Below are 19328 nucleotides of genomic sequence, written 5' to 3' on the forward strand. Positions count from 1 at the left end.
AAAAGTCTAACTTAACTGATTAGATAGCTATGTTGGAATTCATCTCCACAACTTAATTCCAGGATTCTTAGTCATGTATAGGGATGGGGGATCTATTATCCCCAACCATATTCCCAACTATGTCCTGATCAATTATAATAAAGCAAAATTGATAAAATTATAAATATTTAATTTTTTTATTGACGTGGCAGAATAAGATTAGTCTGGGATAGAGTTTGGGACAACATATCCTTGTCCCATTTATAGACCCCATAAAACCCTTAAAAGTTCAACTTTAACACTGGAACTAACATCCAACCACATGTTATGCAAATGTCGATAATAAATTAGTCAGCATTATCTCTCACGTGACCCCAAGCTTGAACTTTTTTTTGGGTGTTCGGAAAGAATTTAAAAACTAATAATTTTGTTTTGAAAAATCAAAACTTTTATTTGACAACATTTTAATTTTACCATTTACTCATACGAAATTTCCTTTTTTCCTTGTTAACTAGTGTTTTAGTGATTGCATGTATTCTCCATTAAACTTCATAAATTGTGCCAAGAACACCTTATTTTGCTATTGGGACCATTGTTGATCAAAGATAAGCAGTTACTGTGGGTGGCCAACGACTACAACTAGTACTAAGTGATTAAGAAAACATTTGGACTACATGTTCTATTTCAAATAATGTATCATAAGTTGTAACTGGTCAAAAAGATACTGAATAATTAATTTTTTAATTTAAAAATATTTTTTTGTCAATCATATTTTATGGCACAAAATGTGATATAGAAGATGTACTCCCCAAGACATTGCCCACGACGAATCAACTTTGGATTATCTAACCTTAATGGTGAATATTAAAGGGGTGAAGGACTACAATAAGAGAAAAGGAAAAAAAAAATTTAGCTTGTGATGCACAGCTGAAACAACAAGTTTGATAGTGGAATTAGGGACAACCCTGAATGTATAAGATAGAGGAATTCGGATATAAATTATATGCACATTTATACAAATATTTATATAAATATATATTTATAAAAAATAATTGGATATATGGAAAATTTGTTTTTTAACTACTATGTTTAAAATTGTATGTATAAGATAGAGGAATTCGGATGTAAATTATAAGCACATTTATACAAATATTTAAAGAAATATATATTTATAAAAAATAATTGGATATATGGAAAATTTGTTTTTTAACTACTATGTTTGAAAGTGTGACAAATACATCCTAAAATGTAACTAATGCAATAAAAAAAATAACCAAACTTTTTCCTAGTTAGCCAGGATTTAAAAAATCTTATCCTCAATTTGAGTCGCAATTACTTAAATAATTGTAGCTAAACACATATTCATGTTTATAAACAGGACAATTGGGAGGGACAAAGCGGAATTGCCTTGCTTGCCCCTTATCTTCATCTCTAAAGCTATGTTTATGAGATGAGAATCACATGTCTCCAATGGTGTCTCATTCCATATATCAAGTCAATTATATATTAAAATATAGATAAGATAAAAAATTAAAAATAAAATGTAATAAAATAGAGCACTCTAATTGACTGGAACATCGAGTGAGACACCATTTGAGACATGCGATATCCATCCATGTTTATGGATGGCAATGGGAGTGGGCTGCTTTCTCGTTCCCAAACTCATAATATTTGTGGGTAACTGTGCGAGTAATGGTATTTGTGAGTACCCAACGATTTTTTAATTTTATATGATAAAAATAAGTATTACATGAATAATATGATATTTATATGATAAATTTATGATCGTAGTCAAATATGTGTAATTTATTATGAAATAATAATAAAGTATATGATATATAATGTTAAAATAATAATAAATATATAAAACTTTAATTAAAAACTAAATATATAAATTTGAGGGTACCCACGAGGCGGGTATCATAAAACATGTTCCCAACCATAAGCTATTATTGCAGATAGCCGTTGTAAGTATTTTAACATGTACCCACAAGTCAAGTTTTTTTTTTATCTCTAGATATGTTTGGAGTTGTGAGAGTAAGGAAAGGAAAAAGATCAAAAAGTTAGGAAGAGAGAAATGGAAAAGGAAAGGAAGGTAATATTCTCTCTTGTTTGAGAGTATGAAATTTAGATGGAAATATAAACTAATGATAATATTGTAAGAAAATTTTTATTTTTCCTTTAAGAATGAGAAAATGACAATAATATATAATTATATAATTTTACTAAAAGTATTTAGGTATTTTGACATTTTGTCTTCAGAAAAACTCCAAATTAAGGGGACTATGAAAATATACACATGAAGAGTTTTAAAAGGCTTGAGAAATCCTCCAAAACATTCACATCTCCTTCATCCAACTCCCAAACAAAGGCGAGCTTTTCTAAAGTCATCTATTTCTTTCCCTTACCCTTCAAAATCATATTCTCAAACAAAACCTAAGTGAAATGTTAGGTTATATGGCAAATGAAAGAATAATTCTAATCCTTTTTAATATTTCTACTTACAAATTCTCTTAATTCTAGTTTTTAAACAAAATAATATATATGTTCATGTCAGGAGATATGATACAAGCTATATCCTCAGTTCAATAAAAATGTGACATCTATCATATATGATCTTTCATTAAATATTATATTTGTTCTTTTATTAAATATATGTTGATATGTTAATCTATTATAAGTTGACAAATCTAACTTGTCCTCATATACTAGAATATACTTTAACCTATTTTTTTAAAGTTTCTTAAATCTAATTAAGGAAATGATTAAAATATCAAGTGAATTTACTGTTTTATTTAATTCTTCATTTATTGGTATTTTAGATTATTTCATGGATATAACACTCCTCCAAATGCAAGATACTTATATGATCATTGGTTGGCTAAACAACAAATTTAGATGATAGTGTAGTTAAGCTAGGTACAATTCATCAGATAATATAGTAAAATTTGGATTTCCAAGAGATATATTGACCACCAAGTTAATCCTACATAGAAAATGGATGCATGCCTATCAAATAAGTTCTTAAAGTGACCAATTTGATTTTTTGAAGGACTAACTAATTAGCCAATATATATATATATATAAGAGAAATTTGAGTGTTACTTATTGTATATCATATAGCTTTTATATTACTACTTAGACGTTGGTCTAGTGGTATAAGACTTTAGATCTCTAGAATGACTAAAAGGTCAAATGTACAATTCATTAGAACGACATTTGTTAAAAGAGATAATCATAAATTCTGAAAGAGATTAATTTCTTACATACAAGGTGAGAGAATACTTTTAGTAATACCAAAATAAATATAGCTTTTATATTATATCTATACACGTGATGAACAATCTTAATCAATAGGTAACCATCGTAAGGTTATAATTCAGAAGACAATGATTTCATTAGTTAAAAAGAAGAAAGATAAATAATGATATTAGCAAATTATAATTTCAAGGTTTAACAATAACTTTTAAAATATAAATTAAAATGAGCTAGGTTTAAAATTAATGACTAAAACTATACTTCACTATTCTTTCACTTTAATATTTATGCTCACTTTTGGATCACATTGATCTTTAAATTTGATATATGGACTCCCGAGTTGGTTATGAATTGGGAAGATATTAGTGCTCTGTCCATCCATATACTAGATGATGCTCTAATTAATCACATGAACTATTTTATACCAAATAGTTGTTTGATTATTTTATTTATTTATAAAGGAAAAATTACTTTTTATTTTTGTGTCTGACAAAATTATGTATTGCTTCTACGTATCTCATGAGTAATAGAAAATCAAGATTGTGCAATTCTAGGTAGAAAAGTATTTGTTAGTCGTGTATTTTAATTACTTTTAGTAATAGAAGCGATATAATGTGACCGTCCAAATGATGAGTTAAGAAAAATAATTAAATATTCATGACTTTTTCTAGAACCTTAATATGATTATAGCCTTCTATATTTTTTATATTTTTATATAATTAATTGATCAAATATTTCTATTCTTTTTTATATTTCATGTTGCAAGAAAAAACTATATGATATTTCTCCATAGAAAAATGATATATCCTCCTATTAAATCATCTCTCTCACAAGAAAGTGATATATGTCAAAAAATGATACTTTGTTTATCAACAATTGGTTTACAAGTAACATATGTGATTTTCTTCTAAATATGGGGATTTAATAGAAAGATATATCATTACTCTTCTCAATATATTCAATATAGTTGTTTCCTCTTTTATTTTTTTATTTAAAAAGATAAGCACATAAATATCACAATATACAAGGTAAGTTTTTCTTAAAAAGAATTAAAGAGTCAAATACTAAATATTTAATATTATTACTAACCAAAAATTGTCTCGAGTAATTAGCTAAACTGTAACTACATACATACAACTTATTCAATGTTGGAAGAATGACATGTCCATTGGATGCCCATCACATCAAAAACTGCTATGTATTTTTTTAAAGCAATCAAGTGTAAAAATTTGAGTAACAACAATTAGAAGTTAATCACCAAATGTTTTCTAAATTATAATATTTACCATAGAATGAGTGTTGAATTCAATGCAAGCTAATAATAAAAGTAGGAGCAAAGTTTAGTTGAACCTTCATTTATTGGCCTTGACATGAGCAAATATCACGGAGGGTCACTAGGGCCTAGAGCGGAAATCAATGAACATTGATGAGTACGTTACTTTTATTGTCTCTAGTATTTTTATGTGCTTTCATCCATGCAACCAACCATTGTAGATATGACTCCCTTGAAAAATATCTCTAAGTAAATTCGCTAGCTTTTTTGTCTTGATTTTGAACACCATATACATTACTTGTTGGAGTAGTCATTATGTTGTTGAGGTCAAAACTTAGAAAATCATCTTTATGTCTACTTCTTGATTCCATTGGTCTTTAAACTTGATATGTGGATTTGAGATTCAGCTGACAATCAGATAATATATTAGCTCATTGTCTATTCATATTAGATGATACTCTTACTAATCATACAAACTACACAATATGGTATAGTAGTTTGATTATTTTATTTATTTATGAAGAGAAAATTTTTTAGCTTTTGTGCCAACAAAATTATATTTTGCCCATAATATCCCTATGAGTAATATCAAATCAAAATTACATAGTTATAGGTAGAAAATGGTTGATTATTTTATTTGTAAGAAACATAACAGAGTAACGCAACCGTCCAAATGATGAGTTGAGGAAAACATGAATACTCTCGACCATTCCTTCATTCTTAATATGATTATACTTTTTTGTATTTTTAAATTGATGAGAAAACATTTCTTTTATTTTATACTCATTGTTTATTAAAGAAAACATATTTATTATCATTTATAAAAACAAGTTTAAAAAATTAGGTATTACTCGTTTAGTTAAAAATTATTTATTATTATTATTATTTATTAAAAAGTAATCAATTTAATATTATTTAAATATAAAATAATACTAAAATATTTATTTTTAAAATAAATAAAATTAATAAAAAGAAAACCATAAAAATGCATACATACATCTCACATTAGCATGCCTTGTGATACGTTTGAACGAACATCATGAAATGGTAAAAAAAGGGAAGGAAGACTTAGCTCGGGAGATGAAAAAAGGAAGAGAAAGTTATCCCCTTTGATTCTCTCATGTTAATCTACTGTTTTTATCTTTTGTTTTTGTGATCTGCAATTCACTCCCAAACTCCATATATTTAATTCAATGACTAATGCATCCCAAAAGTGGGCATAAATAAGATGTTTGACAGAAAAAAGTAGTGATGACTATAATAAGTGCTACACCTAGTGTTCAACAAAAAATCAGACACTATAATTAACAATATAAAAACTTTTAGAGTAAATTACATTCACCTTGAATGAAATTATAGAAACCACAGTTCCTTTTTTATATATAAACCACCTTTTTAATTTATATACATATGATTACATTGATCACTCGTACAGAAGATATAAATATAATATTTTAAATAAAAATAGTGATATGTGTAACTAATTGAAGAAAATATGATATATTTTGAGAAATCTCTAAATAATATAACAATGTATATATTTCAATATTTTTGTTTAATAAAATATGACATAAGAATAATTTACACAATATATCCTTAGAAATAATGATACATTTTGTAACGAATAAAAATAATAAAAAAATATTGACTCTTATACTATTTAAATTTATCTTCATAATATATTATGTTTTGTTTAACTTATTTACATTTCACATTTTTACTTAAAAAATTACACTTATATATGATATAAAAAATTAAAAATTATTTATATAATTTCATTGAAACTCATAAAATTTTAATATACTTTACTCACATTTTTTAAACTGCAAATATATCATAAGGAAGTTGAGTGCATAGCTTCCATTCTTCTTTTTATATAACCCCCAAAATCAAACATGCCTTGACCCACCGCAACAAGTTGAAGTACATTGAAAGAGGGAAAGTAATAACAATAACCCAAAAGATAAATTGTAAAGGCGCTTCAACCATCCCAAAATTGGAAGCTCTGATAAACCAAGGACAACAACCATCAACAAAATCATTATTCTTTTACTTTCACTTTGATTCAATTCTTCAATTATTGTTACTTTACCTGCAAGCTTCCCCAATTTTCCCCATCATGGGAACAAAAAGGTTTTCTTTTTTGTCAAATATGAACAGAAAGTGAAATTTTCTCATATGGGTATGTGTAGGTAACAGAAGAGGAAGCTGAAACCTTGTTTTGTAATGTGATTTTGATGATTTCATAGGTTATGCTGTTTATTGTTTTCTGTTTTTTGGCGAATGGACATATAGGGTTTTGGGAATTATTGAGTATAAAATATTTTGATTAGGGTGTAAGTGGTTTTTTTTTTGGGTTTTGTCTTAGTCAGATTTGAGGATTTTTATTTTATTTTGGGAATTTGGGTTTTGTTTTTTTGTTATCTGAAGGATTTTGAGTATTGGTTTGTTTTGAATTTGGGAGCCTGAGATTTGTGACTGAGGAATTGGAATTGGAGTTTGAGTGATGGATGAAGCTCAGGGAATTCCGGGTTCCCTGCCGCCTTTCCTGGCGAAGACTTACGAGATGGTCGATGATCCTTCATCAGATTCAATTGTTTCCTGGAGTGCCAATAGTAAAAGTTTCATTGTGTGGAATCCTCTGGAGTTCTCGAGGGATTTGCTGCCGAAATTCTTTAAGCACAATAACTTCTCAAGTTTTATCAGGCAGCTGAATACATATGTAAGTGAACTCAATTTCGATTTTTCTATCGTTGATGTAAATGCTTGTTTTGTTTTTTATTTCCCTTTTTTGTTTTTGATTGCTTGATGTGATTCATGGTTTCGATTTTGAATAGGGTTTTAGAAAAGTTGACCCCGAACAATGGGAATTTGCGAATGACTATTTTGTGAGAGGGCAACCACATCATATGAAGAATATCCATAGAAGAAAGCCAGTGCATAGCCACTCTTTACAAAATCTCCAAACACATGTTCCGTTAATGGAATCAGAAAGACAGAGCTTAAAAAATGAGATAGATAAGCTTAAACAAGATAAAGAACTACTTCTTATGGAATTACGAAGATATGAACATGAGTTACAAACTTATGAGATACAATTACATTGCTCAAAAGATCATCTGGGAAAATTGGAACAGGCGCAACAAAAGATGGTCTCTTTTGTTTCTGAAGTATTGCAGAAACCTGGGAATGCCTTAAATCTCTTGTCACTAACAGAATCCGTTGATAGAAAACGAAGAGTGCCAAGAAGTAGCTACTTTAGTGATGAGGCTAGCATGGAAGATGCCGTTGAAACTTCCCGAATCAGAGAAAATGCAGAAAGTACCTCTAGTTTGGCATTAAACATGGAGCGCTTGGATCAACTTGAGTCATCCTTGGTAGTTTGGGAGAATATTGCACATGTGGTTGGTGATACCTTCGTTCATGTTCATTCTAACATGGATATTGATGAATCTACAATTTGTGCTGTTAGTCCATCTATATCTAGTGAGAAACTAGATGTTGAAGTTCAGCCTAAGCCTTCTGGAATCGATATGAACTCTGAGCCAGTTGCATTAAAAGAACAATCTGCAAGAACAACCATTGTGACAACCGGTGTTAATGATGTATTCTGGGAACAATTCTTGACAGAGAATCCTGGTTCATCGGAAGCTCAGGAAGTGCAATCAGAAAGAAAGGATTACGATGGCAGAAAGAATGAAGGAAAATTTTGGTGGAACACGCGGATCACAAATAGTCTTCCAGAACAGATTGGGCATGTTGGTCAAGCAGAGAAAACTTAGTAGCAATTGATTGTTTCTTCTTACTTGTGATGTCCCTTAGTCACGTGTAATAACTCTAGGTATGCATGGTTTTCTCTGAAATAAATACATAATCCATATTTTGGTTGAGAAGAATGTTTGTATCCTCCATTGATTTTAGTCAATTATTATACATAATGCAATTTTGAGTATGCCAATTCCTGCCTGTGATGAACTGTGATATGATTCAAGGTTTTAAATCACATACTGCATCACGCGGCTGCAATATTGCTATGCATTTGTGACCGCAACCAGAACTTAAAAGCCCAGTATAGTTATATCCACTTTTTTCCCCTTCGGTCCGTCCTGGTGTTACTTTACCATAAGACCGAAGCTACTTGCATATTCCTTTTGTTGCCATTCTTCTTCAGCGGTTTTGTGTGTGTGGATGGAGTACTGCAAGCACAATATTTTTGGCAGCATCAAGTGATGCAGCATGCAATTTGAAACCATGAACATCAACAGTATTTTAGATGATGCATGCCTATGCTGGTATGCAAATGAGAATGGAAAGTTCACTTCTTCACATGAATTTAATGATAGTGTGATGCAATGTTTTAAATTGTGGTTACGTCCCGGTTGCGCTTACTGCAATTGCGATTGTTGGATGCGATTTATTTTTTAATTAAAAATATGTTTTTGAGTCTCACATGCGGTCCAATGGGGTTGCACTACGGCCACATCAGTGTGATTCGGTATCACACTGCAATTGTAGTGTGATGCCGTTATGGCGGTCACCACAACTGCAATATTACAGTTGCATCATGTAACACAGTCCACAATTTAAATCACTGAAGCAGTCCGTAATTTAAATCACTGGTGTGACCTTTGTACTTCGGAAAGACTCTCATGAATTCATGGAAAATCCTTTATATTTTCAAATGTTGAACCAGTGATTAGAAATATGATGCATATTGCTTTACATTTAGGTCTTGCTAGTTGATAACCAAGTTTTTGACCTGATCATTCCTAACTTGGAGAATATCTTCTCAGTTTCATCAGAAGAGAAATAAAGAGGGGTTATCTAATTAAATAAAAAGCCTATCACGAATAAGTTAAAGAGAAGGAGGGGGAGAGACAAGATTTTGCTACCTGCATTGTCCCATTTTTCATTGTGTGCATGCCAATGTATTATAGATTATGTTTTACTTATGAATTACGTGCAATGGAAGTAAGGTGCTTGTGATCTTACATGTATTTATGCAAATTATTTTTTCTCAACTTTTTTGTAAGTTAATACATGGTCTATGTGGTGCTCATGTACATTGAAATACAATTACCTAGTTTGGTAAAGAACTGTGAATTAGTTTTTACATACTAATTTGTGATTTTTTTTGCAAATTAGATATCTATAAAGAACGAACTAAATTTTCACATACAATTGAAGTTAAAGAAAAAAAAGAAAAGAGTAATCGGCGATATGCACTCGTCTAAATGAATGAATTACAAAAAAGAAATAATTTTACATGTGATATTTTTTTATGGCGAACAATTATATAGGGAGTTAAAGACATCTTACTATACTCTTAACGTACTCATATTTAACAGGGTAATATAAAGTGTAAAACATAACCGTATTACATAGAACCACATACTAAGTGATTATCATCATTGTTAAGGTTAGAGCACAATGCGGAAGCACATAATTGAATCAATTGAGAACAAAAGAGAAGCAAGTAAAGGATAAAGAAAATAACACACAAGATTTAACGTGGAAAAACCCCTCAGTGTGAGAGGAAAAAAACCACGGGCGATCAAGAGCAAAATTCCACTATGTAAAAAAGAAGAGTACAAGAAATCCTCTTATAATGATGAGGACAAATGACAATATTTTTCTCACAAATACTCTCTCAAATGGAACAAGAATTCTCACCAAGAATGCACTCACAATATATGTGTAAATGAAAGAGATGTTGTGTGTTGTGAAGATGATTTTGAAGCTCTCTATATGTGTCCTTTTATAGGCAAGCAAAGTCTTGGTATCTTGGATATGAAGCATTGGATGCTTGGAAACAAAGCCATAAAAGTGACATAAAATGCCCTTAAAGAGAGCCATAAAATTGTCATAAAATTCTTTTAAGGCATAGCAATGAGAGGCATCTAACAATCTCCACCTTGGCTCGAATTTGATAAGTTGCTCATCGCCAAATAATGCCCCGAAGGGCACTCAAGTGCTGTAGAGACCAACCAAGTCCAAGCAAAGTTGGAACTTGGTATTCGGAAGTGGCTTGGTAAGTATATCTGCTGGATTCTCTGATGTGTGAATAGTAATATAAAGTGTAAAACATAACCGTATTACATAGAACCACATACTAAGTGATTATGATCATGTTTTTGGAGCTATTTTTATAGTGTATGTAATGCTGATCCCTCAACCATACAATCACTTTGTTCTTTCTCACTTTTGAAGATTGAAAACAGAACCGATTGCAAAGATTAGGTGATGTGTACTCGTCTACACAAGTGAGTTACAACAAAAAATAATAAGTTTATTATGTAAAAATTAACATAAAAAAATGGACATACTAAGAGCTATAAAAGTCCTACTTACCTCTAACTTAATGGTATTTAAAAGCTTAATATATATATGCTATGAAATTTTTATAGTCCATGCTAATTCCTCAACCATACAATCACTTTGTTCTTTCTCAGTTTTGAAGATTGAGAACAGAACTGATTGCAAAGACTGTTTAGTTGGGAATAAAACGTTTTGCTATGGGATGATATGTCATGATGTGCACTTAATTTGTTAATTGACTCAACTCAGCTAATTTTGCCACTAGCTATTGCATTTCGCTACTTTTCCTTATTTTAATTTCAAAATTAATTTTTTTTGTCTAACCCATATCATTTACGCAGTTTTTTCGGTACGGATACGTAATAAACAGTACGTTATCTTATCAAAGTGCACAGTACGTTATCATATTTAAATATTTTATTTTAAATTTTTTTTATTTAATTTGGATCATTTATAATCTAATATGATTTAATAATTTGGTTATTTTCACGCATATTTTTTATTAAAGAAAACTAAATGAATGAGTAAATTGAAATTTTTAGGAAAAAATAATTCAATATTTTTGTTAAAGAAATACTTTTATTTAATTTGAGTCCATTAAAGTATTTTTGGGTTATCTAAGTAAGCTCAATACTATCAAAACTAATTTCATTCAAACTTTAACCTCCATTTTCTTCTCGCCTCTATCTTCTTCTTTCTTCTTCTTCTTTCGTTCTTTCTCTATGGCAGCTCCTCTTCTATCTTCTCATCTTTCTCTATTTTTTTGCTATGGCTTCTCATTCGTATTCGGTTGGTCACGATTTGAAGTTAAAGGATGAAAAAAATTACATCTTTAATGGTGGTTCACTTGGAATTGGGTATCAATATGCGAATCAAAGCATTTTGAGTCGCCAAAGCACCGCGAATCAGTATTCACGAACCGATTCGTAGTTCTCCGACCAAACCAGCAAATCTAGTTTCTATGGTCTAGCCACATCCCACATGTATCCTTCACATACGGAAATTATGTTCTAGCCGAGAACATTCACACTATTGTGAAACTAGCTCTCCTAGTTACAGGTTTCTCTATGAGCTGAACTTGAACCTAAGGATTAGTTAACAAAAAAACAAATATGTACCACTTAGATCCTTAATTACTAACAATTGTCAAGTGAGGTAAGATCTCGCTAGATCCTCAAAAAGACTAAAATGTCAAGAAATCTATTCACGGTAGAGACACTTGTTGGGAGGAACTAGGATCTCCATTCCAAGAAAATCATGTCCCCATCTCCCTTGCGAATCAATCATCATCAAATAATATGAAAATATTAATTTTTGTTCTATGATTTTTCTTTTTAATGAAGTGACATTTTTAATTGGGTAAGGACATAATGTAAGACAAGAATGGGGACATGTGATCCCCAATCTATTGGGATGGATAGTCACATATCCTAGAATAGATTAATTTTTTACTTATAAGTAAGGGAACATTTGGTAGTACAGAAAGAATAGCTCATGATATGCTATTGAGCTATTTGCTTTCTTTTCTACAAAAAGAATAGCTCAGGGGGGCCTGAGGTTCCCATTTAATAGGGTATGGTGAGAGTAAATTTACACAGCTTTATCTTCAAAAGCAAAAAAGATTTTTCCATGATTTGAATTCATAATTTTATAGTGAATAACAACCTTTCTTTTCTAGTGTGTTTCTTGGGAAAAGAACATAATCTGGAGTTTCCTGATTACATGCTTTAAAACTTAATGAGCATAGAATCTGGTTTGTGGCCCCATGATTTTCAAGAGCAGTTAGTATGGTTGGTCTTGTTTAGAGCTGCGTGATTTTTCTTGACTGTGTGGCAACTGTATTACTATTTTCAACCACTAAGTGCAATAGTGCAATTGATTCCTGCAATGCCAAAGGGTCTTCCTTAAATTGAGAATTGAATTTTCTCCATATCACATTGGAGGGTGGTTGTTTTGGATTCTGGAAATTTACATCAACAATCTTTAACCTTTTGTGCCACTGCATTATTTAGATCAAACCACCATTATATTTTTTCCCATAAAACATGTCTTCAAGGATAATTGAACCCTAATAGAGGACAATCTAATTTCCCCTTTTATTTACAAAGGATTTATAATTATTTAAGAGGGTAGATATTTTCTTAAGTAATTGGTATTTTTATGATAGAATTAATCACTCATGTGAGTAATAATTACCAGCAAATATGGCCATTCACCTAAACCCTTTTTCAGACTCACACATGGCATGAACTTCATAGCATAAGTTGTCCTGATTCTTTTATTTATTTTCTTCCAAAAAAACAAACATACAACCAAATTGATCCTTAAAAGGGGTATTTTGGTAAGAGTTATGGCTATGACATTAATAGACAAAGATTAGGGAGTCATAACATAGTTAGAACAGAGAATTTAAGGAATTAAGGGAATTAAGTGATAAGGAATTTGAAAGTTGAGTCTCACATATTAGAAATATTAACCTACTAATATTTTTCTATAAAAATAGACATTCATTCTCACCTTTTGAATGGATTATCATATGCTCACCAATAGTAGTGTTCATAGACATTATTGTTGAAGGAATTATTGTAGTAATTGACCAATGGCCACACCACATATCTATATCATTAGTTATATATACATATATAAAAGTTTAATTGAAAAATGCATAATTAATAGTGTGGATGTGTTTGAGACTATTATTCCTATTCCATACGATAATTTCTAGAATAGTGTGTGCTATTTATTTAGTGCATACAGTAGTGTCTATAATATCCAAGACTTTGAAGAGAAAAAATTCTATTGCCTCTGCATTTACCCACTCCAATAGATAAGGGTCAATAATGACTTTAGCCTTTGTTGATGCCAAAATAAAATATGGTAGCCATAGCAAAATAGAAATGGTGGAAAATCATCATGCTAAATGTCCATGATTTCTTTGTTTCAATGTTAGAATGATTTATTTGTTCTTCACAATTTTGGGGGTAATTACCTGTTACCCTTGCTTCCAGATGTAAAACATATATGGAGCCTAAGTTATGCACATACTAGAATTTACATCTTCCGTAACACTAAATAATTCAATATTGGATGAGATTGTGATATATGGTGAGAATTTATTTTTAACTAGTATAATTTTAACTTATTTTTAATAAAAAAATTCATATTTTTCTATGTTTTTTCCTACCAGATATATTAAAGATATATGATAGGTTATTTTGGAAGATGATAGTTAGTTAGAAAGTTATGAATTAACAAGTTAGGTTTATTTTAGTTATAAATAAGTCATATCGGTTCACTTCTAATCCAATCAATTCAATTCATTCAATGAGAATATTATCAATCTTTGTTTCTCATTCTTCTTTCTTTAAGTTTCTTTAAGCTTTTTTTTTATACACTTCTTGATTCATCAAGAAGCTTTCTTTTCATGGCTCTTACCACATTTTAACAGGACAGTCCGGTATTAAAGATGAGTCCAACTCCTTATACTAATACTAGTAGGGTTGTAGTGTGTGACCCACTTGGTATAGCCTTACTGTGAATGACATTACCTCAACAAAAATGAATAATTAATGTTACCAACTTGGTTAAATGTTTTGTGCCTTTGTCTACGTGAGAGGGAGAAATGGGTACAAACTAGTATCAAATGGATGGACCTGACCTAGTTTCAAGTTTCAAAGTTCCAAGATGTAAAGGATAACTATGGGAACTTCTTTAATGATTTGTGAGTTTTGGGATAATGTGTTGGTTATAACTACTAGTTATAGACTTGCTTGCATGCAAGTGCAGCAGCAGGAAAAACAATGCAGGTTGTATGTAGAAGATATACCCTTAAAAAATTGCCCATGTTTTAGGATGGGTAGCCATGGCTATAGGGTATACAAGATTTATGAAAACAATGCTACAGGGAAAGCTTGGATGAATAAATAATTGCTTTAAAAATTTATTAGAGAACTAATATGTACTCACAAATTGCTTGGAAAGTAAGTCTTTTATCGCTTATCTCATTTTCTTTAGAAATGGTTTAAATACTTGTTGGTCTACTCTTCTTAATGTCAATTGATTTTGAGATGGAACATTGACATGATATCAAAATCAGAGCCCAACTTCTTCCCGGTTGTCATGGACTAAAATATATCCTTTAATCATAGGTCAAAGGTAACTTTTGTCTCGTCCGAGAGACATGTTTGGAGGGGTCATGTTGGGAAGTAAATTCCACATCGCCTATCTCATTCTCTTAGACATGATGTAAATACTTGTTGGACTACTCATCTTATTGTCAATTGGTTTTGAGATGAAATCTTAACACAAACTTGTAAGTGTTTTTGGACTATCAGTACATCATATATCATTTCTTTGGGCGAGTGTAATATCTATGCACACATAGTGTAAAGATTTATACACAAACTTGAATGATATACTGTGTAAAAAATACGAGTGTAATATCCATGCACAGATAGTGTAAAGATTTATACACAGTCAATGCATCATTCATCACTCATTTGTATTACTTTTTTCTAAAAGTTAATGGTGATTGAATATGAATGTTAAATGATGCAGTGACAATGTAAAAATCTATTACACTGTCAGTGCAATGATAAACTCTTTTATTAAATTTTGCATCTTGCTGGTTCTGATTATGTTATGTGATCAATATATACATTCATCTATGGAATGGTAGGTGTCAAAAGTGTAAATGAAAAATTGATTCCTTGATGTAAAACCTACTAGGAGCATGATTAAAGTGGATGGACCAATTTATGAGCCCTTAGCATGTAAGGTAACTTTATTATTGCTTCTACTTTTTGATAGTTATCCCAAGTAACCACCAGATTGACTTGTAGAATTGCTTTAGTCTTAGAAGTAACTTGTGACCTATTATTACCCAACTTAGCATTGTTATATTTGGTATTAATCAATATTTCATTGCCTAATTTGGCATTGTGTAGATGTGCCATAAATGTGGAATTAACTATTTTGGCATTGTGTAGATGTGGCATAAATAAATGTCTTAGAATTGCTTTAGTTGTAGATGAAATTTGACCCATTATCTCAAGTAATTAGGTGATGGGACAGAGAATGGATACATGTTCTAAATGTCTATGGAGCAGAGAGTACCCTATTGCACTTATATTTAGTTACAACTTACCACTATCCTACCAAATAGTGAATCAATGAAACATAAGAGAAATATTTGATTTGTTTTTGTTACTTTTTTTGTACTATAAAGGTATTCCTCACCCTTTTGGTAAGAAACTAATCACTTTCGAGGTTTGTGACTGTCTCTCCTAATAAGTATCATTTCCAATAATCGAACCATTGACATTTTCTTTTTGTTCTGAACCTATTTTCAAAGGATCTTATCCTTTCTATCAAAATTTGATTTTAGTGGTAAGTTTAATTATCAAATATTAACCACATTAATAATCATGTTGTTAGCTAAGTCATTTCTATATTGATGGTGGAGTTTAAAATCAAACCTTTGAAACATTTAAAAACAAAGAATGATAAAAAAATATTTTAGGGATTAAAACCAAAATTGAGTGAACTTACAAAGACTAAAAGCATATTTAAGTCTTAAAATGATATTAAGATTTTGTTAGATGATAAATAAAGCATCTTGTGCCTTTAGAGGAAGGCATACTACTTTATTCAAATAGATTCAAGTGCCAAGGAAAGGTAGAAAAGAAAATTTCTTTTATTAAGTTCCAAATTCATTACTCATTGAGCCTAATCCAAGTTTTAATTAATGATGACTGATATATTACATCTCACCCGCAAAGACAGAAGAGCATTAGGATTTATCATAATTTATGACATTTGGTACAAAAATTGAAGATGTCTGCTAAAAACAGTATTTGGTTGTACATACATTAAGATCTAATTGGAACATGTATGTGGACATTCTAAACAGACAATTTAAGATGTTTGTACATCTAAGATCATTGTTTATGAGGTTTCACAATTAATAAAAGGGGAGGTAGGGAATAATATTGAATCAAATCTAACTTATTGATCATAAGCATCCCTCTTTATTAAAAAAAGACTAATGTTAACTCATTAAACCAGAGCATTTTGTACGTTTAAATCAATTGATAAAATTAGCTCGATTTGTTCTCGAACAAGCATCGATCCATAACTCATTTGTTCTCAAACCAAAATTAGCTCGATTTGCTCTCGATCTTGTAAACATCGTTCAAGAACTCATTTGTACCCGAACTTCCACCATGAACCAAAGAGTATTGATTCCTAGTATGACTATGATTTATTGTACTTGGCATTCTTCAACTTCATGGACAATTTTGTCTATGACCATAGTCATGTACACAGTAACAAAAAAGTAATGTCTTAAATTAATCATTTGTTCCTTATTTTTTTGGCATTTTTTATCATTTAGAATTTTAGATTCTTTATTTCCTCAAGAAGTTTCACTTCTCAGCAGTGCTGAACAAGATATTGCTGCAACCCTACTAGCATCCTTAGTTGAAAAGGATAATCATGATTTAACTTAAACAACTTGGTATATAAATGCAAATTTGCATGCACAAAATAACTCTTATTAGTAGCATGTACTTATTTTAAAGCATGAAGTTAGTTGAAATCTTGATGCAACATATGTTGAATTGAATACAAATTTTGTGAAGAGAATAGTGAAATCCAAGTTAAATTAAAACATAACTAGAACAAGATTTAACTATTCATAAGTTCTGCTAAATCTTCCTAACAACATTGCTTCATTGGCTTGTTTGATTTAACACACCAACTAGCTTGGTTCATATACAACCAAACCTGCTTGAACACTTTGATAATGAGATCATGATACTCACTAGAATTCAAAGTCAAATAACATGCCAAAAGCTCTTCCATTTCTTCTGGCTTATTGATCTGCTTCTCAGTGATCATCTCAATCATGGAGTCTCTAAAATCTCGACCCGGATCGACCGAGCATTTCACCACAGCAAAGCTATGATCTAGGCTTGATTTTCCCTTCAAAGTTTCCTCTTCTTTCTTCATTTTCAATCTAGCTTTCTTCATATCCTCTATAGCCTTAATTTTGCATATTTCAACCTTGGAAGCCATTCTTGGTGAATTTACTCTTACCTTGAAGCTAGGCTTTGTTTTCCTCCTATGGATTTCTCTGCTCAAATTAACTGATAGCTTTTGTTTGTTAACTTTTGCATTCAACTCAACACTTTGTTTCTTCTCATAAGCTTCTTCACTTCTTCTAAAATGTGTTCTTGGTGTACAAATTGTTCTAGGTGAATCATTTTGCAGCGTACCCTTTTCACCTTTCTCTTCTGTTCTTTCAAATTTCAAGAGTTTCTCTTCCAAAACATTTTGTACTTTCCTCTCATACCTTCTTTTCAAGTACCGAAGTTCCTTTTCTCTATCACACTCATCAATCTCCAATGAAACTTCTATTTCATTTGGAAATTTTCTATCTTTTTCTTCTCTGCATTGTCTTGTTCTATTTCTTTTAGCATTGAACCTTTCCATCTTCAACTCATCTTCCAAATTATATAACACTGTTGATGGGTTGGTAATATCTTCTTCAGTTTTGTTATGATGCTCTTTGTCTTCACTAAATGAGAGTCTCCAAAAAGGTTCATCATCTCCTCCATAGAACCTACCATTAGATGGAGAATTCTGCTTCAGTTTTGGAGGTTTTGGCTCTGAGATTATTCTCATATGCTTGAACTTTGATAGCCATGAAAAATGAGAGAGAAAAAAGGATTTATAAGAAGAAGGTGGTGAAGCTGAAGAAGGTTTTTTACCACCCCACTTCATTGTTTTTTGCTGTTTTGAGAGGAACTTTTGATTTGGTTGAGGAAGAGAAAGTGTAAAAGTTAAGTGGAAGATGTGTGTGAGAGTTGTAGGAGTTAGTGGGACAGTTAAATAGGAATGTGAGTTTCTTATTTAGTATTGGTTTGGTATGTTTTCAAAAGAGATACCCGCCCTTAAATTCTGTCACCACTTTACCCACTTTTACTGTGTTGATAAAAAAGATTTGGGCCAAACAGAAACAGGGGACCTCTTTCTTTCAAAATTTACTATTTTCAAAGTAAATACTAATTTCACTCTCTTATATTTTTTAACTTTACTAATTTGATATCTCACAAATTAAAAATATTAAAATGATTTTTAAAAGTTTCAAATGTGAATCAAACTAATATAAATTAGTTTCCATCAAATATAGTAAAGTATCACTCATAATATTTTAATTTTCAGAATTTGAGAAAAATATTTGATACAAGACATCTAATTCTCTATGATATGCTTTTTTTAATTATATATACACATTGGGTCATGATTTAAGTCGTGATTATATTAATATAAGTAAATGATTATGCACCCAATTCAAATTCTTTTACTTAGATTTGACACAAGGGTTTGCTTATTTTTATCATAAAATCTTAAATGTGTATCTGATGTTATGAGTGATAAGAGACAACACAAGATAACAAAATTTGTCTCTTATTTAATTATGTAAAAATACTTACAT

The 19328-nt window shown here is 30.6% G+C and overlaps 2 protein-coding genes across 2 annotated transcripts; one reads left to right on the top strand and one right to left on the bottom strand.

The window, feature by feature from the left end:
- Positions 6441–8823, top strand: LOC109348657 (heat stress transcription factor A-4a). The gene is made up of 2 exons (XM_019589174.1): positions 6441–7232; positions 7348–8823. Exons 1-2 carry the CDS (start codon positions 7017–7019, stop codon positions 8290–8292), a joined length of 1161 nt encoding a protein of 386 aa, XP_019444719.1. The 5' UTR covers positions 6441–7016; the 3' UTR covers positions 8293–8823.
- On the bottom strand, positions 17493–18738 carry LOC109348668 (transcription repressor OFP5). Its single transcript, XM_019589184.1, has 2 exons — positions 18466–18738; positions 17493–18414 (listed from the first exon to the last, which is right to left on the bottom strand). Exons 1-2 carry the CDS (start codon positions 18611–18613, stop codon positions 17546–17548), a joined length of 1017 nt encoding a protein of 338 aa, XP_019444729.1. The 5' UTR covers positions 18614–18738; the 3' UTR covers positions 17493–17545.

The sequence above is a fragment of the Lupinus angustifolius genome, chromosome LG01, assembly GCF_001865875.1.
Source record: "Lupinus angustifolius cultivar Tanjil chromosome LG01, LupAngTanjil_v1.0, whole genome shotgun sequence".
NCBI lineage: Eukaryota > Viridiplantae > Streptophyta > Magnoliopsida > Fabales > Fabaceae > Lupinus > Lupinus angustifolius.

Bases quoted from the DNA above. Each gene is read 5' to 3' on its own strand.
- LOC109348657 (XM_019589174.1), top strand. From the start codon at position 7,017: ATGGATGAAGCTCAGGGAATTCCGGGTTCCCTGCCGCCTTTCCTGGCG. The intron at 7,233-7,347 runs GTAAGTGAACTC...GATTTTGAATAG, and splicing joins TCAGGCAGCTGAATACATAT to GGTTTTAGAAAAGTTGACCC.
- LOC109348668 (XM_019589184.1), bottom strand. From the start codon at position 18,613: ATGAAGTGGGGTGGTAAAAAACCTTCTTCAGCTTCACCACCTTCTTCT. The intron at 18,415-18,465 runs CATCTAATGGTA...TTTGGAGACTCT, and splicing joins AAAACTGAAGCAGAATTCTC to CATTTAGTGAAGACAAAGAG.